Raw genomic sequence first — 25353 nt, forward strand, 5'->3', positions numbered from 1 at the left:
GCACTGAGGGTCATGGGAACTTATTTGTTGGGTTAAAATTATAAATAATATAGGTGTTAATGCTCTATTGGACTGTTTAGCTTTAAGAGACCTTGCAGCAGCTGGATTCATCTCCATTTTGCTTGCTTCTAGCTGGTAGCTAGAAGTGTTGCAGAACTTTCTGTACTTTAGATAAGATTTAATAAACAACCAAGCTTGAACACGAGAAAATCCATTTCCTTCATGTTTTTAATCCTGGCTCTGAATGAAGACACAAAAAACTTTAGACAAGACACTAATTAAGTGGTGCAAACACCACCCCATTACAGAGCTGCAATTGCACCGGGGGGAACAAGTGAGGCTGCCCTGCAACATGCAGGAAGTCAGTCTGCAGGTCAGACCTTTCCTTTTGGGCTCAGTTTTCAAGTCCTCCTGCCCATATCATATGTGGCTCCTGCTTTGGTCTTCTCAACCAAAGGCAATGAGCAGCCAAACTGTAGAAGATGAAACCCAATGTCCCATCTAGAATCACACCCTGAGGCTGAGCTTGGAGCAGCTCAGGGTGGAAGCAGGGAGGAGAATTTGTCCTTTCCAGTGGTGCCAGTCCCACTGTGGGAGCCTTTGCAGAGCTGCCCTGGCTGGTCCCCAACCTTTCCAGCACAGCCAGGGTGGGTGAAGTGGTTGGAGACAGATTTTTCTGTCCTCATTGCAGGTATCAGTGTTTCCCCTGGAGGACAGGGCACCTCACCCTGTGGACTGAAAGGATCACCTGAGCTGCTGATCACCTGAAATGAACCCTCATCTTTTCCCTACATTGGCTGAAGTTCCCCTTGGGATTCCTGGCCACCTTGAGATGGTTCTCCAGCCATTTAGAGAATCATCAGAACTGTCTGAAGCCTGGTGGGGAAAGTGTCCCCATTTCCAGGGAAGGCTGCTGAAAAGAGTGGCACAGGAAATGATGAGGGATTCTTGATGTTGTGGCTTAAGTTAACAGGATCATGATGTGATGTCCTCTCCTTTGGAAGTGCCAGTCTCCATCATGCACAGAAGTGGGACTGAAGAGCTTTTCTCATCTCAGCCATGTTCCAGGGACGTGGGTTTTATCCTGGAAAACTTCCATTTCCTCCCTGGCCTCTCAGGAGCCTTGTTTCACTTATATTCCTGTGGCTTTTTGTGTCATCCTTCCTTCTCCTTCTTCCTTCCACCTTTCCCTCTGTCAGGAATCTCTTTCTAAGTGAAAACAACCCAGCCAAATTCTTACTATTCTTGAGCATTCCTTGCAGATGAACGTAGGTTTTCATTTTTAAAATCCCAGAATACAATTGAGTTGGTCCTTCAGCAACATGAGACACTGCATTTTCAAAAACCCTGTGCAGGCACATGACAAAGGCTAAACCAAGCCAAGGAGGAGCAAGGTGAGTCCTGAGCTGTGTGTGCTGAAGAGATGAAGCCCTGGGGCTGCTGCTCTCTGCCACCCACAGCTCTTGGTGTTGAGGGTTTTGCCAGAGGATGAGCAAGCACGTGAGAAGACAGGTTGAGAGGACAGTACAGAAGGCAATCTCACCTCATGAATTACAGCTGTGCTGATTACTGAGGAGTGGAAACATCTGTGCCTGCCCAGTGAGGATGGGGGTTAAAAGAGTGGGACAGTTAAGTTGTACTTGTGCTTGGAGTTAGAGCTTGAGATGGAGAGTGTGCTGCAGTTTGGGATGGAGCTTGCTGGCTGTGCTGTGAGGAGGTCAGGGACATGCTGTATGCAAGGGACAGATAAGGGAAGAAGATGTGTGAGGGACAGTCAGGGTAAGGCAGCTGGGAAAAGGACAGGTTGGGGTTGAGTTATACAGTTATGCAGGGAGGAGAGAAGGAGTCAGGGCTGTGTGGAGCTGCCTATGAGGGAAGGAGTCAGAGTTAATGTAAAGAAGTACACTGAAAGAAGACATGAAAAGTTTTTAATAAAGGATTGGTGATGATGCCAGTCCAGCCTGTCTCAACATAACTACTACACCAGCACTCATGTGGCATTCCTGGGGCTCCTTTGCTAAGGGGTTACAGGGAGTTTTGCAAATCCCACCACGTTGCCTGGTGTTCTTAGGCTAATTAAACAGCGTGCTGAATTTTTATCTCCCCCTTTCCGTAGCCATGCCATCCAGGCACACCTGATACCCCTCTCCAGGTTGGGTTACACGGGCTGTGCCTGCAATGCCACGGTCAGCTGGAAACCCTCCCTGAGCAGAGGGGCTCAGCAAACTCCGAGCTTCCTTGGGGCTGCTTTTGATAATGAAGAAGGAAAACAGTTTTGCTTTTAATTATGACTTCTCAGGAAGAGGTGAGTGAAGCTTTGGGAGCATGTGATAGCCTCTGAATAAGCAAAATGTCAGTGTTTGGCTTGCGTGCAATTTAGTTCACAATGCTGTTTTGTTTCCTGATGGGCAAATTATGCACTAGATAGAAGGTTTGTTTTTTGGTTTTAGTATTTAACAATCATGCTGGCAGATTCTCTATTAAGTTTGATTTATGTTCATTGAAATGTAGGTGAAGTTTTACCAAATGAAAGAGCTTTAACTTTATCGCTGAAAGGTGAAAAAGTGCTCCAGGTTATATTCCATTATAGATATAATGTCATAGATAAAACATGTGTTCTTTGCCTAAAATGTGTCACTGTAAGCATTTTCTGGGACTGACTCTGCAAACATGCTGCTTTTACAGCTTACCAGCTCCACTGTTTTTAACAAACCTGGACTTATTTCATACCACTCTGAGTCTAAAAATCTGATTCCTTTTGCCACTGTGCAGAGCTAGAGTCAGAAATTAGTATTTCAAATCTATTTGCCCCAAATTCTAGTGTAGCTAACTTTAATTTTTTCCCTGTGTAGTAAGCCATCACAAGCTTACTGGAGTAAAATTCCCCTGACTGAGGATCCTGTCAGGTGCCGTGCAGCTGTCCTACACATTTCAGTCTTTCTCTTGTTTCCTATTGCAATTGTAGAGCAGGGGATGGGTTCACACCCCCAGTGTGAGTTATTAAAAGTAGCTCTGGTGCTTAGACCAATCTGAACAAATATTAACCTCACTAGTTTGCTGGTAAATTAACTGCAAGTGCTTCTCTCATGAAGATTAAGTATGTAACAATGTGTTATGTCCAGCTCTGAGGTTCTCAGCACAGGAAGGATGTGGACCTTGCTGGAGAGAGTGAGAGGAGCCAGGAAGATGCTCAGAGGGCTGGAGCACCTCTGCTATGAGGAAAGGCTGAGAGAGTTGGTGTTATTCATCCTGGAGAAGACCTCTTCTCTCTCCAGAGAGACCTTGTTGTGACCTTCCAGTGCCCAAAGGGTAAACAAGAAGGTTTAGATGAGATGTTAGGAAGAAATTCTTCACTGTGAGTGTGGTGAGGCCCTGGCACAGGGTGCCCAGAGCAGCTGTGGCTGCCCCTGGATCCCTGGCAGTGCCCAAGGCCAGGTTGGACACTGGGGCTGGAGCAGCCTGGGACAGTGGAAGGTGTCCCTGCCATGGCAGGGGTGGCACTGGATGATCTTTAAGGTCCCTTCCAACCCAAACCATTATGTGGCTCTATGACAACATTATAATGATTATTTTCTTTTTTTTTTTTTTTCTTCCTCTCCTATTGAGTCAGGTTCAAGAGACAAATCCCACTACTGGAAGTCTTGAAATCATCTCTGTTACAGAAGATGAACCACCAGTACCACAAATTCAGTTCACCTTCAAAAGATTTTTCTTCATACCACAAGCAAGAGTGGACCCGAGTGCAGATGGATCTGGTAGGGACAATCCACAGCCCTTTGACCTTTGCAATCCCAATGGCAACTGTGTGCCAAACTGGGCTTGCCCACCCAGAGCAATCAGTCTCACCAAGGAGGAAGAAACATGACCTTCCTCCCCCAGGTGTGAGGTTTGGCAGCTCAGTGATGTGATGACATCTTGTGTCCACTTGCACACTCAAGCATTTTTCACAGCCAGATTATTTACACAGAAGCAAATGTTTCCCCACACTTTTCAGATACATTTTTGAATGGTTTGTTTGAAATTTTGCCAACCTGGAGATTGGTCCATTAAAAAACCTGAATATTCAATGCAGCAGCCTTAGAGGATTAGCATGTCTGTTTGCTGCTTCCCATAGGTTTCAAAATAGCCATGGGCTCCAACAGAGGCAGGCTGAGCTTCCAGAGTGAAAATAGAGCAATTTAATTTTCTAGTCCATTAGCTGCTACAGATGTCTAAGGTTTTTGGCATGCCAGACACCAACTCCATTGCCAAAACCAGTTTTTCAGCTGCTGCTGAGAGTCTGAGGAAGCTGGGATTTACTGAAGAGTCTATAAATCCTTGGAGACACAATCAGTCAAGGATAAGGAGTATCTGCCAATCTCAATGATAAAGCCTGAAGAATGAGGCAGTGAAGATCTGTATTAAGTAAAATTGAAAACGAGGTTTTACCAGTTCCTGTGTGCACTTGTGACCCAGCTGTGTTTGCTATTTCCCCACAGTTTGCCCTTTGTATATCAGAATACATTTGAGACAAGTGGGTTGCTCACTATTTTCAGCAGAATCTCTTGTTGTCTTCCAGACTGGCAATACCACTAAGTAGAGGTCAGCTCTGGAGGTCAGTGGTTGGTAAACAGGTCCAGCTCATGAAATGTATTCTGCAATAACTACTAATGTTTATTTTAACTTTAGATTCATCTTTTTGTATTTGAAAACTCAAGACTCAGCCTTAAGCCATCACTTAGTTCTCTTCTTGCCTTTATAGCAAAACTTTGAAAAGATCACTTTTTCACAGTTTTTGAGACTAGTTAGAGGATTCTGCTTTTTTTGAAAATCTAGCTTTCAATATTTTTCAGTTAATCTTGCTTCCAGTGACTTTCCTCCTTCTTGTCTTGAACTTGTATTTATGAGCTGCACACAGGTTGGGTTACACAGACAGAACAGGTCTGGATTTCATTTTTACCCCAGGACTCAAGTTTTCAGCAGAGGTGCTCATAAGCATGAAAAGCTCCCAGTGTGGTATAGCCCATGAAAATGAAAATTTGGAGCTCACATTGATGATTGCACTGAGGACAGGCCAGGTGCTCTGCAGAGGCACAATTCAAACCCTCCTAAGGCAAATGCTCAAGGGATGTCTGAGAGCAGCAGCAGTCCCAAAGCATTTGGAGCCTTCTCATTCCCTGAGAGAGCAAATCCAAATCCCTTCAGGTGAGGTCAGCTCATAAAGTATATCCAGGGGTTATTGATGACATCTAGTTTAATGATAGATAAATCTTTTTGATTGCCAGCTCAGCTGATTTAACCTCACAGAAGTTTTTTCTCTGTTTGTTTTCCAGGAGATATCGAACCACCTTCAATGTGCCATGCTCTTGTCTCTCTAAAATACTTCCCATATGTCTGTGGTTTATTCCTTGCAGTAATCCTAGCAGTTGCCATTGGCCTGGGTGGTGAGTACCATTAGCTATTTATAAAGTTCTCACTTAACCATTTAAATGCTTAATTTTTCATGAGCCTTTTACTGAGAATGGAATTAAACTGCTACTGTGGCCTGTTTGTGGAAGTAAAAAATCTTGGTGATGTGATGACTTTAAATTTTATTTAAACCTAGGGATAAAATAGGTCTGGCACTCCTGAGAGGATTGGTGTAATACAACACTGGGGAACCTGCAGCTTCAGGACACCTTTCTCTAGTAAAATTTTGTCAGCTCCCCTCAAGCAATGAGCTGAGTTTAGAAACTGAGGGTAAAAAAAACCCTTGTGGGTAGCCCACACCGTATTTTTGTCTTGTAATTCTCTAAGTTTGCTTTCAAAGAATTAAAGACTTTTCCCCTATCAAAACCAACTTCTACAAAGGAAAAGAAAATGCAGAGTGAGTTTTATTGTGGCTGGGAAGTGTGACCTGCCCAGGTCCAGGGATCAAACATGTTGATGCGTCTCCACACCTGGAATAGGGATCAGCTTGTGGGAATTTGAGGCATCCCCTTGGGAATAGCAAGCACTGGATGTGTTTTCCAAGGGTCTCCCTAATTTCCTGCTCAGGGTCTGAGGCACCAAGCAGGATCTCACCCTGGAGTGAGACTGAAACGGTGCAGAGGGAGCTGGGAAGGAATCAGCACACACAGCAAGGCTGACTCCTCCTCCAAGTCATTAGTAATAAATGAGTTTTAGCAGCACCATGTAGCAACCTGCAGGTTGTATTTCAAAAGTTCCTGGAGTACAGGAGCTGGCTTTTCTTTAGCAAGACTGAAATCTGGACAGATGATGGAATGCTGAAGTGGTAAATTAAAATCCAAGTGTGTTTTTTTTCATTGCCCTGTGTTCTTTCATTCTTTTTAGTCCAGTACAACTGCATCGGGAAGTTTCGCTGTCGATCATCCTTTAAGTGTATCCAGAAATCAGCCAGGTGCAATGGTGTCTTCAACTGTAAAGAAGGGGAGGATGAGTACAGATGTGGTAATTTAATTTTGATTGTAAATCCCTCCTACCTCCTCCTGTAGAATTGGCAAGTTATTGAGGAATGCTTGTTGTAAAGAGTTTGGGTGAGACAAGAAAGACCAAGACCAATGGAATATCTAAACCATCACTTCAGAGGAACAATCTCTCTGAGGTACTGAGTTACAGTTTATGAAAAATCAAACTTCTTTTTAGATAAATGTAATGATTGCTGAATATTGTTACTGCCAGTTTTGATAATTTTCTCCATTAGAAGCCCAGATGCTTTTTGACTGCTCACATTTCCTCTGCCTGCAAGGTATAACACCACTGCCTCATGGTAAATACAGAGCTCTGTATTCACTGGCACATTGTTGTGCTGTGTCAGTTTTGAAGATTGCAAAAGCCTGGTACTATCTTATAGGATGTGGGAATGGGAGAAATCAGCCTTTTGTGCACTCAGTCCTGCAGAGTTTGCTGCTTCACATGTGAAATGTAGAACTTCTTTCTGGATTTCTCTCTGTGGTGGTTTTGGTAATCACAGGGGTGTTTTAAATGGTATATCCCTGTCCTGTGCTATGGAAGGTGACTGTGGTGCTCACAGCCACTGGAGGGAAAGGACTCCAATATTAATAAACAGAAAAACTGGGTTTTAGCTCAGTGCACTTGTAATCCTGGCTCCTGTGCCTATAGATAAGGAGGCAGCACAGCTTTCCATCTGTGCAAAGGAGGAATGACAAGAACCACGAGCTTTTGGCCCCAGCAGAATGTGTTCAGCTCTTGGAGAGTTTTCCCCAGGGAGGGTGAGGCCTCTGTGGAGCCAGTGGCAATATCTCAGCTTTTCCTGTCTTCCTCTGCAATTCCATAACACTGGAATTGTGGCACGTGTGGGAAAGCCCTGTCCAGCAGTGACCACGTGCATAGCCTCCCTTCTTGGGAACATCACACAGATGTGACCTTTCCGAGGTCCAGGACAGCTGGGCACAAGTGATGCACCTCTCTGACACAGGAGGTGCCCACCACTTTCCATCCCTCACCTTGGCCACGGGTTTCCTCAGGGTAAAGCATCTGCAGCTCCAGCTCACTGCAATCAGCAAGATTTGCTTACAGCTCACTGGAGGGCCAGGCAGCCTCCACCACCTGTATTAGAGCTGACATTCACATGAGCAAAGATTTTTTTTTTTTTTTTCCTCCAGCTGTCCTAGCTCAGAGTACCTTAGCTCCCTTCTTTAATGGGAGGGGAAAAATTTTGTCAAAGAATCCAAATGAAAAAGACAAGTAGTAAGGAGTTGGTGAGCCAGAAAACACAGACAGCACAGTGGTGCTGTTGTGTGCCTGATGTTGATCTTCACAGCTCACTGAGGCTTTTCTTGTCCTCAATCTCAAAGTCAGGCTGAGTGGGAAGAGGGCAGTGCTGCAAGTGTTCACCTTTGGGTCCTGGAGAACTGTCTGCTCTGATGACTGGAGGGCAGAGTATGGGAACACAACCTGCAAACACCTGGGCTTCTCAAGGTATGGGTACCAACTTCATTTGGCATTCTGAACAAACTCTGAGGCTTTCAGTCTTTCTAATGAAACCTTGTGTTAGTTTGTGCCTTAAAAATGACGTATCAATCCACCTTTGTGAGTGATATGATTGAGGAGATTTGAGATAATGTGGGAAATAGCTCCATACATGGCAAATACTTTTTATTACTGCTATAAATCCTGCATGACGCCTAAATATAAAGGCTTGGCTAAATCTTCCCTGTGTGATGTGGGTGTCCCAATCCTATTTGTCACTCTAGTAGCCTGTCAGAGAGGCACTAAAAAACACATGAGCATTTTCCACTTCTTTTACTTCCCCTGTAGGTAAATTGTATGCACAATTCATGTCATGACATCTGATAGGATTTAAGGTCCACCTCATAATCAGAGAAGAACATGGCAAGGCAGCTCTTGCTGGATTGATCCCATTCCTGAAGAAGTGTTTCTTTCAAAAACTTTCACAAAATTGAGAAAGATTTTAAGTTGCGACTTGGCATGATGATCTATTATTTCTTACCATGGCGTCATTCTGATTTCTGTTATAGTTTGCAGTATAAAACTTCTTTAAATAAATTCTCGTTGCCTCTAGGATAAAATACATCTCAACTTTTCACCAGAGAAGAAAAAATTAAGAATTATTCATCCTCCCTGCTGCCAAACATAATTCTAGAAAAAGGAGACAATAAGCTTCTTAGTGCCTCAGGAAATGTGCCAACCACTTACAATTAAAAGCTTCATTGTAATACTACAATTAAAATTTACTTTCTCTGCCAATTAAATGCATCTCAGCATATGGGGCTTCCACACATGATTATGTCAAAAATGCATGCATGTGGTAAGGAGCATAGGGGGAGGATAGAATTGCTTTTATCGAATGCCAGAATCTGATTATTGTGGTTTTCATTAGCAGAACTGGTGAATTATTTAAGCAGATTGCTGCAGTGCTGTCTGGGGAAGCTGTGTTTATGGTTTATTTGCAGTTTTGTGAGTTCAGGTTACCTGCCCGTGGCCGCAGTTGAAAAACAGTTCCAAAGACATTTCGTGTCCCTCAGCCACTGGTTCTCAGCTGATCAAGTGACATCCCTGCACAATGCCACCAACCTCAGGTATGCCTTCAGGAAGAGAGCAATCAGTAGAAGGGGAATGAGTGATAGTTTGGGATTGTTGCTGGTTTTTAGGCATGTAATACTTTGTAGGTGCTTGGTGGTGTTACATACACTAGACTGAGGCTCAGCACCAGTCTTGCTGGAATATGAACTAAGAGTCTGATCCAAGACCCATTAAAATCAGCAAAGGCTTTCAAATGAGCTGTTTGAAATGGCTGTTTGTCCCATGATGCCATTTTTACAAATGGGTAGGCACCAGGCACTTCTATTTTTCCATTATGAAGCAGTTTATTCCAGTTTGCAGATCCTTACACATTTCCCAGCGGGTTTATGAACCCTTTATGGTCCATTTATTCCTCCTGATGAATTTCTTAGTTACCTTTCAGTGAGAAGGGAGCAATGGGTCCAAGGAGACTTCAGACCTGCTGATGAGTTCCTGCTTGTGGAAGAGTGAATCCCTCTTCAGCAGGGCAGCCTCCTGATGGCCAAGCTCCCAAATTCAGGATTTCAGTTAAGGGCCCTGACTAGATTGGATGAGTTCATGCCCTTGTACCTCTTTCAATATATAAGTTCCTTATATCTATGTGCACAGGAAAATTATATAATATTGGAGAAACACAAAGTATTTGTGAATTGGGACTAATGCTGCACTGTCTTCTCATCTCAGGGAGGAATGCACTTCTGGCAATGTGATCATCTTGAAGTGTTTGGGTAAGAATCAGAAAAAGTGAAAATAAAGGCAGAAACTGTCCTTTATCCACTGCATGGCAAGAGTTGGGAGCAACTGTGTATTTAGGGCATATTATACTATCAGTTTATCACACCAAAAAAACCCCGTATTTTTTATATAACATTTGAAAGAATTTCAGAAAGTGAAAATAGGTTGGGAGGGCAGATTGGGAGCATCAGATAGCAGGAGCATTTCAGTGAGAATCCCAGCAGAAAGTCTATATTTTAGGTCTGTATGTAGAGTCCATGGACTCACGCTGTAGAGTCCATAGATTCACACTGTAATTCCAAGTTTTTGGCATCTTGGCAGGAAAAGGGAAATTCTGCTGTAATTGAATTTTCATCTCACGCCTCTCCATGCCACCTAGTTTTCAGACTGGGATTAAAAAAAAATCAAAATACAGCAGCAAAATCACCACGAGGGGAGAGGAAGTGCTTGAGCCAGGCTGTGTGGGACCCCGAGGATGAAGGAGGGCAGAGCAGGGGGGGATTTATGGGGAAGGGACAGACATGGACCCCACAGTCCCCAGACCTGCAGGGATGGGAGGGAGGAGGAGAAACCTCTGGGATGTGGCCATGGGGATGAGGTGGAGATGCTCCAGCTGGAGACACCTCCCACCCTCAGCAGGGCTGGGAGAAGAGAGGCTGGAAGTGACCCAAACCAGGGCTGTTTTTCCTCTCTGGACCATAACCTTTGCTTCCTGGCAGCCTGTGGGACTCGGGCCAGCTACGGGCCACGGATTGTGGGGGGCAACGCCTCATCACCCCGGCAGTGGCCCTGGCAGGTGAGCCTGCAGTTCCAGGGCCACCACCTGTGTGGGGGCTCGGTCATCACCCCCCTCTGGATCCTCACAGCCGCCCACTGTGTCTACGAGTGAGTGCCCAAACCCCCCTGCTCGGGGGATGCTCTGCTGGCTCTTAAAAACAACCTGCAGGATGCACTGCCTCACGAATTTAATTGTGGCTGGGAAGTGTGACCTGCCCAGGTCCTGGGATCAAACATGTTGATGTGTCTCCACACCTGGAATAGGGATCAGCCTGTGGGAAGTTGAGGCATCCCCTTGGGAATAGCAAGCACTGGATGTGTTTTCCAAGGGTTTCCCTAATTTCCTGCTCAGGGTCTGAGGCACCAAGCAGGATCTCACCCTGGAGTGAGACTGAAACGGTGCAGAGGGAGCTGGGAAGGAATCAGCACACACAGCAAGGCTGACTCCTCCTCCAAGTCATTAGTAATAAATGAGTTTTAGCAGCACCATGTAGCAACCTGCAGGTTGTATTTCAAAAGTTCCTGGAGTACAGGAGCTGGCTTTTCTTTAGTAAGAGTGAAAGAGTGATGCCTTAGGGTTTTAACTTTTATGTTTTTAATGTATTTGTAATCCTGTAATTCTTCAGTGTATAACTCTGAACTCCCTACAATGTTGGCTGCTGCTTTCCCATTTTGGTCAGACAACACAATTCCTCTCCAGGCTGGGAATCAAGGACACCTCACTGTCTTGAGCCCCAAGAAATCTAAACAAAAGTGAATTTTTGGGTAGCAATTTTGGGGTAAATAACATCACTACCTGAAGCTATAATTGGAAAATTAACCCCTAATGTGCAAATGGACCAAACATATAAAAATGAAAACCCATGATGTGTTGTACATTTTGGGTGTACCCCCTGGGGGGCTTCATCTGCCCCAAATGTACCTGAAGGCCCTTCAATAAATAGAACTGCTTTTTATTTCCTTAATTTTAATTTTGTCTGGCCTCTGTTTCGAGGTAGTCCCCAAAAGGCATCATAACATTTAAGCCATTCCTCTCTTTTTGCATGAGTCTTTATTGAAAAAACACTTCCCCAAGAAGTGGTCCAAACCCAGGGCCCCAGTTTCCAGATGTTCTGGCCACTCCCAGCTCCCTGGGAAAACACCTGAAAATAAGATTTAAGTGCTGTATTTTAGGTATCTCAACCTGCAATTTCTGTAAATTCCATGCACAAAATTTGTATTTGGTTTCTCTGATCCACTGGAGCTCCAAAATAAATTACAGGATTCTTTTCAAATTGACAGGGTCAGTCAATGATTATTAGTCACTATTACTGTGCTTTGTGCCCTTTGCCACTTACTCACTACTCCTTTTTATGCAATTGAAGAGGTCTTTGAGCTGTAAATAGATGCTAAATAGTTATTTGAACTCTTCTTCTTTCTGTAATTACAAGCATATTTATAATGAGCTGACTGGTTTGATGCTAATAGTGCAGGAGCACTTCTTGTCCTTACAAACCCCAGGCCACTTTCACCAAAGGCATTTAGACAGCTAAAATGGGATTTGTCTGTCCACTTTTTATGAACCTACAACACGGATGCCTTCTTCTGAGTAAGTTCTTGTAGGACGTTTTTACACCCAGTAGAGAGAAGAAATGGGACAGACAAACCCCACACCTAGTTTCTTTTAGAGCCCGGTGTTGCCATAAAAATAATTACTTAGGAATTCAGCATTTTAGAGCCTTTGTCCTTGACTTTTCCTTCCCCCTGCCCAGGTAGTTGTGGTGTGTTTGAAGGGGATAGGAGCTGGCAACACAACCCACATCCCTGGAGCCTTTTTCCCAGGGGAGTGAGGCCAAAAGGAGAGCTCATGTTGTGGAGGCTGAAGGATAATGCCAGCTCATGAACTGGAGCAGAAACACCTTCCAGAAGGGAATCTTCTCCTTGGAAATGCCTTGCTACAAGTGCTGCTGAGCTCTGTGCAGGTGTGCCAGGCTGTGGGGTCTCACAGGAGCACACACAGCTGGGCTGATGAGACACTCTCACATATTTGTAGTAAGATATGTATAATTGCACTGATGATGTACGAGTGACCCAGTGTCTTACTAAGATTAGTCACCTCTTTTACATTTTTAAAAATTAGATGCAAAACTAATTTTAACTAATATATAATATAAAAACATATCAAATTTATTTTTATATATAAAATATTATATAACTAATAGCTATAACTAACAATAGCCATTATTAATAGAGAGGTAAGCCAGTACAGCAGACTGGAGTTATTTGCCTGTAGAGCTTTAGGGGGCAATGAGAAAAACCTGAGTGTTTTCCTGGAGGTTTGACATCTCCTCTCCCTCTTTGTTCCAGCCTGTACTTGCCGAGCTCATGGAGTGTTCAGGTCGGTTTTGTGACTCAGCAGGACACCCAGGTTCACCCACATTCCGTGGAAAAAATAATTTACCACCGGAATTATAAACCCAAGACGATGGGGAATGACATAGCTCTGATGAAACTGGCAGCACCTCTTGCTCTCAATGGTGAATTATCTCTGTGAGCTTTCACTTGACTTTCTCACCTTCCCAGCTAAAACGCCCCTGTCCACACAACACCAGCAGAAACCCCCCAGCCTCAGTGTGAGCACCTCTGTACTCCATATCCAGGCATGGACAGCAACAACGTGCTGCAAAAATGTCCCAGTCCACTCTGGTATTGATTTACTGCCGGCATTTATTAATAGGCAAACATTAACTTTATTCTTTCTAAATGTTCTTCCTATCTAAAATAAACACCCTGCCTCATTCTGCTTGGAGGTCACAGAGATTTTTATCATGTCCTTTCTGTGAGTACTGGAGGATCCAGAAGTGTCCAAAGCTGAAAATCAAGCTTGAATTTCAAAGAGAAGAGATGGCAATTTGGATATAATGACGATTTAAATTAAAACTACTTTTATTTTCTTATAGGATGCTACCTGAAGTTGATACAATGAGTTGAAATAATATGTAGTAATATTGTATGAATTGAAATGCTCACCTGCCAATACCTCCTAATCACTGTGAGCTGATTGCAAAGGGGAGCTGGCACTCTCTGACACATCTAGACAGTTGTTTTCCAAATAAATTCTCTTGTAATGGTTTAAAACTTCCCTTTTAATGAAAATTAAGCTTGATTTTGTTCTGTTTTTTCTCTCAGCTACTGCTGAATTCTTCTGCTCATGAATAGCTTTGGGAAGCTGTGAGGAGCAGTAGTGGCTCTGCACCTGAGCACAACCCACTGTGTTCCATGCTGGGGCTCGATGCCTGGAGCTGGGATCACTGCACTGTGGAGAACAGAACCAATTGTATTTTTGTATTTTCCCTCCCTTTTCTCAGCACCCCTTTATCCCTGCAAGCATCAAGCACTGATTTTATCACATGGAATTCCATGTCCCAAAGCACAGAGACACAGAATCTCTGTGAGCTGACGGGTGGGAAGCAAAGAACTCTCCAAAAATCTTTTTGTCCTCTCAGTGATGTGCACACCCGGCTCCTTGTCTCACCCCAGCAGCCCCCAGGCCTCTGATCTGCCCTTCAGCTGCATTTCTTCTTTGCTCATTCTTCAATTTATTGACCTGCTGACACCTCCTTGTGTTGCTTCATATCCAAAACTAAATGGGGCTGCAGTGGGTTTTGTCTCAAACCCTCAGTGTTGCCCACAAAACAAAAAACCTGCAGAAAACTGCCAGGCTATTTATGTGAGGAGTGGGTGGTGTTCATCACAAGTTCACTGCAAGCCAAATCTTCAAGTTTATCTGAGACATATATAAATTTTTTGCTAAATTTTGATTCTCTTCTCTCTCCCTCTCACTTTTTTTTTTTAATAGGTCACATTGAACCGATCTGTCTGCCCAATTTTGGTGAACATTTCCCAGCAGGGAAAATGTGTTGGGTATCAGGATGGGGAGCAACTGTGGAAGGAGGTATTTATTTTAAATTGTCTAAATTGTTTAAATTATTTCACTACATGCACACATCTTACATACAGTAAATACAGGATTTGGTTGGGGCATTGTTTAACACTAAATTTTCTGGAATATCTGGAGGTAGAAAGAAGACATATTACTAAATTTTATGCACAAACTGAACTGCAGAAGCGCTGTGCAAACTCTTCTCACAAGGAATGGATGGGTATCCTCTGAAACAGTTGAAAATGACACATATAAAATGTCCCCAGTGTTGTGCTCAGCCTCAGTCAAACAGGCTGTGCCCTTTAGAGCTCCAAGCATAGAAAGCACAGCATGAATGCAAGAATTAACCATCCCTTTTCTTTAGAGAAAGCAAATGTGTATTTTAAGGTAGGCTGGGTGATGTAGAAATTGGATAAAACACCATCAAAAAGAAAAGGGATTTTTTTTTTTTTACCATGACTCATGGGTCATGTTAATCAATAATAAAAACTGAACCACCTACACGTGAAAATGGGTGAATTGTCAGGTAATTGTTTTTTATCACTCTTCATTCATGTCACTGAACGTGTTCCTGTTGTTCAGAGAGCAAGAACAGAACGTTACCTGACCCATAGATAACAGCCAAAGGTGGGGAGAAAACGAAAGCAAGGTTTGCCACATTAAAAAAAAAAAAAAAAAGCCCTAAATTGACAATAGGCAGTGTGCAAATACTCCCATTTGTAGAAAGGATCCATTCAGGCTCTGAATGAAATAAAATAAATATTTATAAAGTAAATCAGATGTTTGCAGATGATTTGTTGACTAACAGAGGAGGTGATAAATTCAGAACACTTTTTGGCACTAGTATTGAACACAATGCTCAGCAAGTTTTTTAGTTCATTAGCGTCCTTAATTGTCTAGTTTGAAGTATGAAACACACAATGTCCAGATTCTATTGTCATTTGATACACTGTGATAATCCACATCTCTACAGAGTGGAGAATTGCTGTATTCTGTAAGTGATGAGACATCAAGTTGCCTTACTTTTCTCTTGTCATTTGGCCACGTTTCTTTCATCCTTCTTTTGTATGTAAAGCATTCTCTGTTTATAAATGGAGATTATTTCCAAGGACCAGAAGGTTTTTTCTGTTTTTTTTTTCTGTTTTTTTAACAGGTGACACATCGGACACCATGAATTATGCAGGTGTTCCTCTGATTTCCAATGCAATTTGCAATCACAGGGATGTCTATGGTGGGATCATAACTTCTTCAATGCTTTGTGCTGGTTTCCTAAAGGGAGGGGTGGACACCTGCCAGGTATGGAAGTTTCCAAACTGCAATTGTGCTCATTGGAAATGGAAAAACATGAGTGATAAGTTATCAGAAGGCACTCCCAGGCTTTTCTTGGGCAAACATTTGGGTTTGTGCCATTTATTCTGCTTACCATGATTATCAATCACTGACCACGTGCATTCACAAGCTACAATTTCCTTTTTATACTTCTTCTCTGGACCTTATCTGGTACTCCTTAAGCCAAATTTGCTTAAGGCATATTTTGCTGCATGTGCTGCAGCACGGTGCCATCCTTTCTCTGCCTTGGCTGCCACTTCTGCACTGCACTGAACTGCACTGAACTGCACTGTGAGCAGCTCCAGAGACCTGCAAGGAGCAGAAAGCTTATGGTGAAAAGCTGCCAAATAGGGCTGGGGAGGAATTCCTAATGGAAGATGTCCTTGTTCCAAGCAGGGGCTTGGATCTACACGGAGCTCAGTGTCCCTTCCAACCCAAACCTCTCTATCATTCTGTGAACTTCATGTTTCCAGATTCGCTCCATCCCAATCTCACCAGGGGCAAAAAAAAGCAAAGGCAGTGGTTGCCTAGATCTGCATTTCATCCCCTTTTTGCACATAACCCCCCCAAAAAAAGCACTTGGCATCAGCTCTGCCTGAGAGACCTGCCCAAAGGCAGATCCATGTGACAGGAGGAGCCCTGCTCACCAGTGGGACAGGCTGGTTCCAATTTTCCTTTTTTCCAGTTGTTGTGCTGGCTCTGATTCTCGTAGGGCAGGAAAATGCCCCAGCAAAAAATAAATGGAGAGTTTTCAGTACTTAGATTTGAGTCCATTGAGTTGAATCTGCATAGCAAAGTATCTGGGAAGGGTTGGAAGAGCAGGCAGGGAAGGAGGTGAGATGTGAGCCTGGTGTTGCAACCTTGGGCTCCGCTCAATAGCAGCCAGGGAAAGAAAAATATGGTCTCATACATGTCTCAAAAGTCTCCTGCTGTAATGTGATTTTCCCAGGACCCAGAACGAAGTAGAATTTTACAACATAGTAGATTCTGAATTGCTGGACTATGTCTCTCTTCCTTCCTCCCCCAAGAGACATTTCCCTCCTTTTCTGGGACTCTGACATTTAATTGTTTTTCCCTCAGGGAGATAGTGGGGGGCCTTTAGCCTGTGAAGAGATGAGTATCTGGAAGCTGGTGGGGACCACGAGCTTTGGAGTGGGCTGTGCAGAGAAGAACAAGCCAGGTGTCTACAGCAGAACCACCTCCTTCCTGGACTGGATCCACGAGCAGATGGAGGTCTGGCTGTGCCCTGCTCCTCCAGCCCTGGTTGTCACTTGGTCCTCCTGTGCCACACGGGGTTGTATTTGTCAGAGCTGAGCTGTGTTTCATGGACAGTGAAATTCGAGGGGGTGTCTGGGGACTGCAGGGTGCAGGGGTTTAGTGAGGGGTTGGGAACACCCCACAGGGGTAGAGAGCAGAGGATAGCACATCCATAGGGATGGGAATCACAGGGGAGGGGGATTGGAGCAGAACAGGGAGCAGGGAGATGTGGAAGGGCATGGGGGTCAAGGAAAGAGATCATGGGGGACTACACTGAACAGGTCTGGTGCTTCCAATGTAGGAAGGACATGGAGCTGTTGGAGCAAGTCCAGAGGAGGTCACAAAGTTCCTAGAGGACTTTAGGAACTAGGAGAGAGCACCTCCACAGAGAGGACAGGCTGAGAAATTTGTGTGGAGAAGAGAAGGTTGTGTGGGGAGCTCAGGGCACCTTCCAGGGTCTGAAGGGGGTACAGGGAAGCTGGGGAAGGACCCTGTCAGGAACTGGAGTGACAGGACAAGGACTGATGGGCACAAACTGGAAGGAGGGAAATTTAGGTTAGACAGGCAGAAATTCTTTACTGTGAGGGTGGTGAGGCCCTGGCACAGATTGTCCAGGGAGGTTGTGGATGCCCCAGGGATGGACCAGCAAGGTTGGATAAAGCCTGGAGCAGCCTGGGATAGTGGGAGATGTCCCTGGGCATGGCAGGAGAGGTTGGGATGAGCTGACCTGAGAGGTACCTTCCAACCCTTAATATTCTGTGACTGTGTGCCTTGATTTGAAACTGTGAGTCTGCTACAGAGAAGCCTGGGGAAGCTGCGAGGGCCAACGAAATTGCAGAGGGAACACAGTGTGGGCTGGAAAGAGAGGAGAGCAGAGACAGGGAAGTGAGGGGACACTGCAGCCACCTTCACTGGCCAAGGGTGGCCCAGCCACAGGAGACCAGCTCTGCTGCTGCCAGCACCTGTCCAGGGCTGGGTTCAGTCAGCTGAGCACAGACAGGCACTGTGCTCCAGGCGGGACCCCCAGGCAGGGCTCCATTGCCTCAGCAGGGTCATCCAGAGCCTCTGCAGAGCTCTCAGGCTGCCCTGCCTGGCTCACAGGTGTTCCTGCACAAGGTGAGGATCTGCATCCACCATCCATTCCCCTATGAAGGCTCAGGTGGTGCCAAGGGCACTAAGACATCTCAAGTGGCTCTAAACAGGAAAAGTGCAAGGCAGGTGAGCATCTCCAGTGCCCTGGGGGGATTCTGGACAGGTAGAGAGCTGTGCACAGGCTTTTAATCGTGATTTTCCTGTCTTTGTGGAAAAGCCACCCTAAACCCCAGAGTTTGCACCCCACTCTGCTCCAGCCTTGCCCTTGCAGACAGAGCTGCTGTTCCAACACCCAGCTGGCTGGAATGAGAGAATGCAGGGATAGCAGTGATGCCATTCCAGCAGCAGCAGCCCAGGAGACTTCCTCCTCAAACCAAACTGCCAATACCAAGCATTCACAGACAAGCAAATGCCCAAAATAAGGAGATGTGTGCAATTTCAGCTCAGCCCACATCTGAATACTGTATTACACACAATGTTTTCACAACTTATATTGCACATGAAGATTTATGCTGTCTCAAGCCTATCTGTCACTCAAAGAAAAGGGGATATTTCTGAATCTTCAAGACCTGTAATATTACTTGATTTTCTTCCCCCGAATATATGATTGTGATCTATTTGCATATACAAACATTTCAGATGAAGTGCTTATATCACGTGAATTCACAGATCTCCATTATAAAGTGATCAAGGGAGAAAAAACGTACAGCAAAATATTTGTTGAGCCAAATGCTAAAATATTGGAATTTTTCAGAGGGACATCCTTAGATGTAAACATTAATTCCTAAGTTTATCCCCTTAGAAAGGATTTTCAGGTGCAGCATGGAAACATGGACACTTTTTTATGGACTCTGAAGCAAACCTAAAGAAAATAGAATTAGTGTGCCTTTGGAAGTGAGGCCAAGGGAATGGCTGGTACCTGGCAGAGCTGTACTGGGGCACAGCCCAGATCAAACTGGAGCAGAGAAGCTGTGGGGTGACCCGAGGGAGCCTGCAGAAAAGATGGAGAGAGACTATTGACAAGGGCCTGGAGTGACAGGACACAGGGAATGGCTTCAAACCAACAGAGAGTAGATTTAAATTTTATGTTAGGAATAAATTCTTCCCTGTGAGAGTGGTGAGACCCTGGCACAGGGTGCCCAGAGCAGCTGTGGCTGCCCCTGGATCCCTGGCAGTGCCCAAGGAGAGGTTGGACATTGGGGCTTGGAGCAGCCTGGGACAGTGGAAGGTGTCCCTGTCATGGCAGGGGGTTGGAATGAGAAGATCTTTGATGTCCATTCCAACCCAAGCCATTCCATGTTTCTCTGATCCCTCTGGCAGGATCCAGCAGCCCCTCAGTTCCCTTGGTGACCTGAGTACAGTGGGAAAACCCTTTCAGAGTTCAAGGGGTGGCAACACCAGCATTTGCAACAGATGCATACACGTTTGTTTGGTTTTTTTTTTTTCCCCAGAGAGAAGAACTGCAGACCTGAGCAGGGTGGCTGTGCCCTGGGCTCCTGAAAATCCACACCACACTCCAGCCCTGCAGATGGACCAGCCTGTTCTTCTGGTCACCTGCTCTGGGCTCTGGACCTTCACAGAGCACCTTTCACCATTTCTTTTTGTTACTGGCGACTGCACTTGATGCACTTGTTGCACATTCAGCCTGTTTTGGGTGGAAGAAGCAGATGGGTGATGGATGATCACCATGTGTGTTTACTGTCAGCTACAAATTGTACACTGAGAAAAAAAAGCTAAGACTGAAAACCCTGAATGCTGACACGATAAAGTTTTGTAGAAAAAGATTACGACAGCTTTAGATCAGGTTGCTCACTGTTATTTTAGTGCTTGCCTTCCAAGAACCAGACTATAAAAATACCTTTTTTCCTGAAAGTATTCATATAGGTCCACGAGAGGTCCGTGCTCTGTTGCACAGGCAGCAGCAGCTTCCTCTGAATGCAAAAGCAAGCAGGAGGCAGAAGTTTGGCACTTTTGACAAGTATGTTCAACTCTTAGAACAAAGAATCTCTGAATTCAAATATATTATCATGTCACTGGGAACAAAGTTCCTAAAAATTGAATTCTTAGGTGTTTTCCTGCAGTAAATAGCTCTGAAATGAGTAACAGGTTGTAACTTGACTGTAAAATTCTGAGATTACTGAACTAGCATGGAAGAGGAGCTTCTTTATGCCTTTCCCTCCTTTTCTCTGCTAATGGGACAATACAGATCCCACACTCTTTGTGCCTCCTAGTGATATCAGTGTGTGGATGGACTGATGCCAGCCAGACAAAGGACAAAATATCTGAAATGCTGCTGTGGTTTCCTGATTTCCATTTTAATACAACGGTCTCAGTTATTTTTAGGCTGGAAAATGCCTGATTGTTTGACACTTGCCCTTTGTAAGATTCCCAGGGTGAAAGCTGTCAATTTTAGAATTGATCGCTGGGGATGGTATGGGCTGAATAATGGGTAATATTGTCAGAACTTTCCAGTATCAGCCAAAACTGATCTTATCACCTGCTCAGGTGCTGGTGATCTGCTTGAGATGTGGTTTTGGATGCTTCTAATCAGTATTTGCATCACCACTGCTGCAAGAAAGCGCCAGCAGAATCAGAACTTAATTTTTGCCGCAATGTATCAGGTAAAATTCGAGAGAAAACAGCAAACCCACACGAACTGTCACCCTCCACTTTGTTCTGTGGATACAAACCTTGATCTCACAGGACACTGCACCAAAACCTTTCACCCTGCCTGAAGAAGCTGCAGTGCAATGGAAACATCACTTCCCAAGCCTGCATGTCGTTAAAAAGAAGAGGGAATCATTATTGCAAAGCTGACACTAAAACTGGAATTAATTTCAACTGGCAGAGCATGACAGAACTACAACAAAGTATGTTGAACCCTGGTGTAGCTGAGACATTTTCAGAAGAGTTTTAATGTTCATTGCTTGTTATCACGACATTTTCACAGCTGATATTTTAGTTTCATCAGCAGTCTGGAGGCGAGTGCTGCTCTTGGAAATGACAGTGTTGTTATTTCATATTTCTGAAAGAACCCCTGAAAATTCCTTTTGAACTCTTCTGTTTCTATAAAAAGACTGTATGATAAGCATCCATTGTGGTCTGCTTTTGTATTAAAGAGAAATCCAGTGTAAAATGTGGAAAGCTACTGAAATCTTCCCAGCCAGAAGCCACATTGACCTCCAGTCACTTATGGGTAGACCCAGCCCAGTGAGCCTGCAGATCTTCCTTCAGTCTTCCTCTGATTTCTGTTAGACCCATTGCTGTGCTGTCTTAATAAAGCACAGGCAGGATATGGAATCATGGAATGGTTTGGCTTATATCACCCAGCTCCAACCCCCTTGCCACATAAAAGAGTCACTCCCTCCAGCTGGATTTTCCTCCCCCTCCATATGCCACCATCATTCATTCCAGAGGCTTTAAAATAAATGGAATCACAATATTAAAATATTTCTTTATATTAAGCCCAAGTGAATATACCTGGGGGTTTAGGACATTTGCTGTGGGAGGTGTTTTGTACAGACATGGACATTGTGTTTTGTTCAGAGATGTGGGACTGATGAACTGGTTATCAGTATCACAGCTGCAATGAACTGGTGCACAGAAGAGTAACTTTTCAAGGAGAATTTTTTAAGGCAGGTTACCAAACCTTTCCTTTTCCTTAGGATTTCTTCTTTCATTCAACAAAAATAATTTTCAATACCACATGTGCAGGTACAGAGGGGCTGCCAAAGCAGGTGGGGCTGAAGGCAGCTCTGGTTTAACTAATCCTGATTAGGGGTTTCATGGTAAACACCTTGGGAGTGTTTAAGACCTTTATATTAGGGGTGTGTGTATTTGCCACATTATTAAAGAGGCTGATGAAAGCCTCTGGTTTGTGAACTCAGATCATTGATGTGACACAGGGTTAAATTACAACCTCAGTATCTCTTAGAAACACTTGTGCTTGTAGGCACAGCCTTGCAGCAACATGTCACAGACTGCCAGGAAATTTATCCAATGTTCTTCACATGCTGGACTTTGCAAGAAATGTCCAGCACGTGAAGAAAAATTCCTTTACCATTCATCATCTGTTCCTGTCACCATGACAGCTCAGTCAGGAAACTGAGACAAAGCTGGTAAGTTTAGATGAACCACAAGTGACTTTTATTCAATATGCAGTTTTCTCAGACATTCTGAAAAATATCACATGGATGAATATCACTCTCCTTTGGCCAATCTGAAATGTATTTTTTTTTCACTTGTGATGTGCAAATAAGCTGGAAATTTCTGTACAGAGGCAGAGATAAGCATAAAAATGAGAGCCTAAGATTTGTATCTGATGAAGCCAAAGTGCCTTCTAAGAGGTGACATGCCTTTAACTTGCTTTTGACATGCTTTTAACACATCCTGCACCAGGTACATCCCAGCACAGAGGTGGAGATCTGCCCAGCTCAACTCTTAGGGCAAGATTCAAGCAAGTCTGTAAATGCAAATTTAAGAACTGTACATTAGGCTTAAAAAAAAAATTAGATCTGGCTCTTCACTCTTTAGAGTGTCTCCAATGCCCAAACAAAGCAGGTTGAAAGGTTTCATTCTCAGTGCTGTGCTGTGCATCCTGCTGGTTCTGGTTCCAGCCTAGTTTGATCCCTGAAAGGTGCACACCCCCCAGCACCTCTGTGAGTGTAGCACTGGTTTAAGATCTGCAGGCCTATCGAGTTTTATCTTCTTTTTCTGCCAGAGTCAGGATTAAAAGCTCGATATGGCATTTCTTGTTTGGACTCAGTTGTTTATTAGTTCTTATCTATATTACAGTGAGTTCTACAGCACTTCAAGCTAACAAGCTAAAAATGGAGACGTATCTCACTCTCTACAAGGTCTTTTAAGGGCAAACTGTCCAATTAAGAAAAGTCACATAAATTATTTTTACTTTTAACCCAATAACCAACCACCCGTGGCCCGCAATGTGGAATTTTCTATCCAGTTAAACAAAATCACCCAGACCCATGAAGAAGAAGGTGAAGAAGGACAAAACCTCTGCCCTAGAACCTCCATCTTGCTTTATACCTATTACTATATTCTAAAACCCTAAATTCTAAGTTTTCCACCATGTGACACTACACACTTCTATTCAAACTACACACCTCTGATCCTAGTTTGATCACTCAATTTTGGAAGACTTCTCCACAGCCTCAGGTCAAATGCAGAGTTCTCCTGGGGATCAGTGCCTGTCAGCACAGAAAGAATAAAATTCTCAGTTTCCAGGGTTCCAACATAGGCCAATTTTATTTCCTCCAACAAAAAGCCCTGTGAGAAGCAGTATCAGAGCTGTGGGCACCAAGAGCCCCAGATTACATAAAACACAGTAAGAAAGGAGCTTACCTGGTGTGTTTGACTTTAGGGAAGGTACAAGGAAGTGTTTCTTATCTGGACTGAAAGAGCACACTCGATCATTGCCTCTAATCTCTCTTTTGATGTGTTTAACCTGAGCAGAGGCTTCCAAGTTTGTTTTGTTGCTTGTGTCACACGTTTTTTTGCTGGTGGAGCTCCAGCCCCAGCAGAAGATGGCAGGTTGTGGCCCCTGCATTGATATCAGGTATATGAGTAAGTTTTTGAATAGTTTGCATCATTTTTGGCAAGGGGGAGGTAAAAAATGCACCAATCTCGTGGGTTGTCAAAATACCACCAGACCAGTTTCTCCTGATCAAAAGAAAACTGACTCCATCACCAATTCATTTCCCCGAAGAGAGCTTTGATAGCTGCCAGTGTGAGCAGCACAACTGTAAAATGCAATGAGCAAGAGAAAAAAGGATTATTGATTTCCCCACCTCCTAATGCTGGAGCATATTTACTCAAGGTAAATGCAGGCACAGGGCTGGCAGCTGAGGCAGGAGCCTGGTCTTGCCTCGGGCACCAACATCAGAGCTCTGCTCTGCTCTGCCACCCATAAATTTGTCCTCCTGGAGCTTTCAGGGGAGAGGGGAAGGCAGGGAGAGAGGGAAAAATGAGACGGGAAGAGAAAAGAACAAGAATGCCTTGAAGCACCACAGCATGAAGCACTTAGAGAAAATAATTTGCCCTTAAAATCACTAGTAAATAATAATTCCTTCCTACAGGTTTCCCACCTTTTGAAGGATATTTTGCATAGAGGGTCAAGTGGAAGGGAGTTTTAGATCCTTTCCATACAACTCCATGTGTCATTTATTTGGTCACCTTTAAGCAGCATCATCTCTGTCAGAAGCAGATTTGAAATGCTCATAATCAAATGAAGCCCACAGCAGATGGCAGCATACAGCAAAATTTTGCCTCCATCCTCTGTTAAAAAAAAAAAAAAAGCTGAACAGTTCGTGCCTCAGCCACCAGCAGTGGATAATGCAAATGCTGTTCCAGCACTTGTCACATTCTTGGCTGTTTGAGGAGAGGTTCCTGAGGAGATGCAGATCCCCCAGCAGAGGAGGGGACTCTCAGGCACCTGGGAGTGTGGTCAGAGCATCCTCAGAACTGCCCAGGTCCCATCTGGTGGGTGCTGGCCCCAGGTCCCCAAATTGTGTGACTGCTGCTGACTTCTCATGCTGTGGGATGCCCTGGAAATCACAGCCTCAGGATTTCTCATCCTTTGATATATTGTTATTTTCAAAATATTAAAATTATTTCAGTGGAATAGCAATAAAATGTCACTGAAGAGCTGGCTTCGATTCAGAGAGATCTGTTGAGCAGTTCATTATCCACATCTCCAAATATCTGTCTATTCCCACTGGAGGCTGAATTTATAATTGGACATTAACAGTGAAAAAGAACCTTCTCCTTAGAATTTTTTTGTCACTCACCAACGACAGAAAGAAAAAAGTTTGTTTAGAGGTTTAGCAACCTTCCTTTTTATTAGCACTTTTACTAGGGCTAGGATGAGATCACAACTTACAGGCCTCAGGGCAAAAATAAGACCATCACATAAAAATATTTCTGCACAAGTACCCAGCTCTAGACACTTACAGCCAGGTATAGATAATTGGATTTTAAGAAACCCTTAAAGCTGGTTGAGAAGTGGAAGTTAAACTTCTCCAGAAACAAAATATTTCATTGCACCATGGTTGCAATTAAGAGGGAAGAGAAAGGTGACACCTATTGAAGATTTCCTTCACCTCCTCCTCCTGCTTCTCCCTGCAGAAGGAGGGAAACGTGTCCCTGGCAGCTGGAGAGCTCTGCATCCCCACACCCACCCACACCGTGGTAATCCCTGA

The 25353-nt window shown here is 44.2% G+C and overlaps 1 protein-coding gene across 1 annotated transcript; it reads left to right on the forward strand.

The window, feature by feature from the left end:
- The first annotated feature begins 2287 nt into the window (after positions 1 to 2287).
- TMPRSS3 (transmembrane serine protease 3) lies at positions 2288 to 19608 on the forward strand. The gene is made up of 13 exons (XM_088160691.1): positions 2288 to 2314; positions 3611 to 3755; positions 5313 to 5423; positions 6313 to 6429; positions 7797 to 7920; positions 8916 to 9041; positions 9709 to 9752; positions 10479 to 10644; positions 12883 to 13052; positions 14375 to 14470; positions 15612 to 15754; positions 16868 to 17020; positions 19588 to 19608. The coding sequence occupies exons 1-13, from the start codon at positions 2288 to 2290 to the stop codon at positions 19606 to 19608; spliced, it is 1443 nt and encodes a 480-aa protein (XP_088016817.1).
- The last annotated feature ends 5745 nt before the right edge of the window (positions 19609 to 25353 follow it).

Source organism: Sturnus vulgaris, chromosome 2, assembly GCF_052056855.1.
Source record: "Sturnus vulgaris isolate bStuVul1 chromosome 2, bStuVul1.hap1, whole genome shotgun sequence".
Classification (NCBI taxonomy): Eukaryota; Metazoa; Chordata; class Aves; order Passeriformes; family Sturnidae; genus Sturnus; species Sturnus vulgaris.

Coding starts and splice junctions, on each gene's coding strand:
- TMPRSS3 (XM_088160691.1), top strand. CDS start 2,288: ATGACTTCTCAGGAAGAGGTGAGTGAA. Junction 5,424..6,312: donor AGTTGCCATTGGCCTGGGTG/GTGAGTACCATT, acceptor CATTCTTTTTAG/TCCAGTACAACTGCATCGGG. Junction 15,755..16,867: donor GAGGGGTGGACACCTGCCAG/GTATGGAAGTTT, acceptor TTTTTCCCTCAG/GGAGATAGTGGGGGGCCTTT.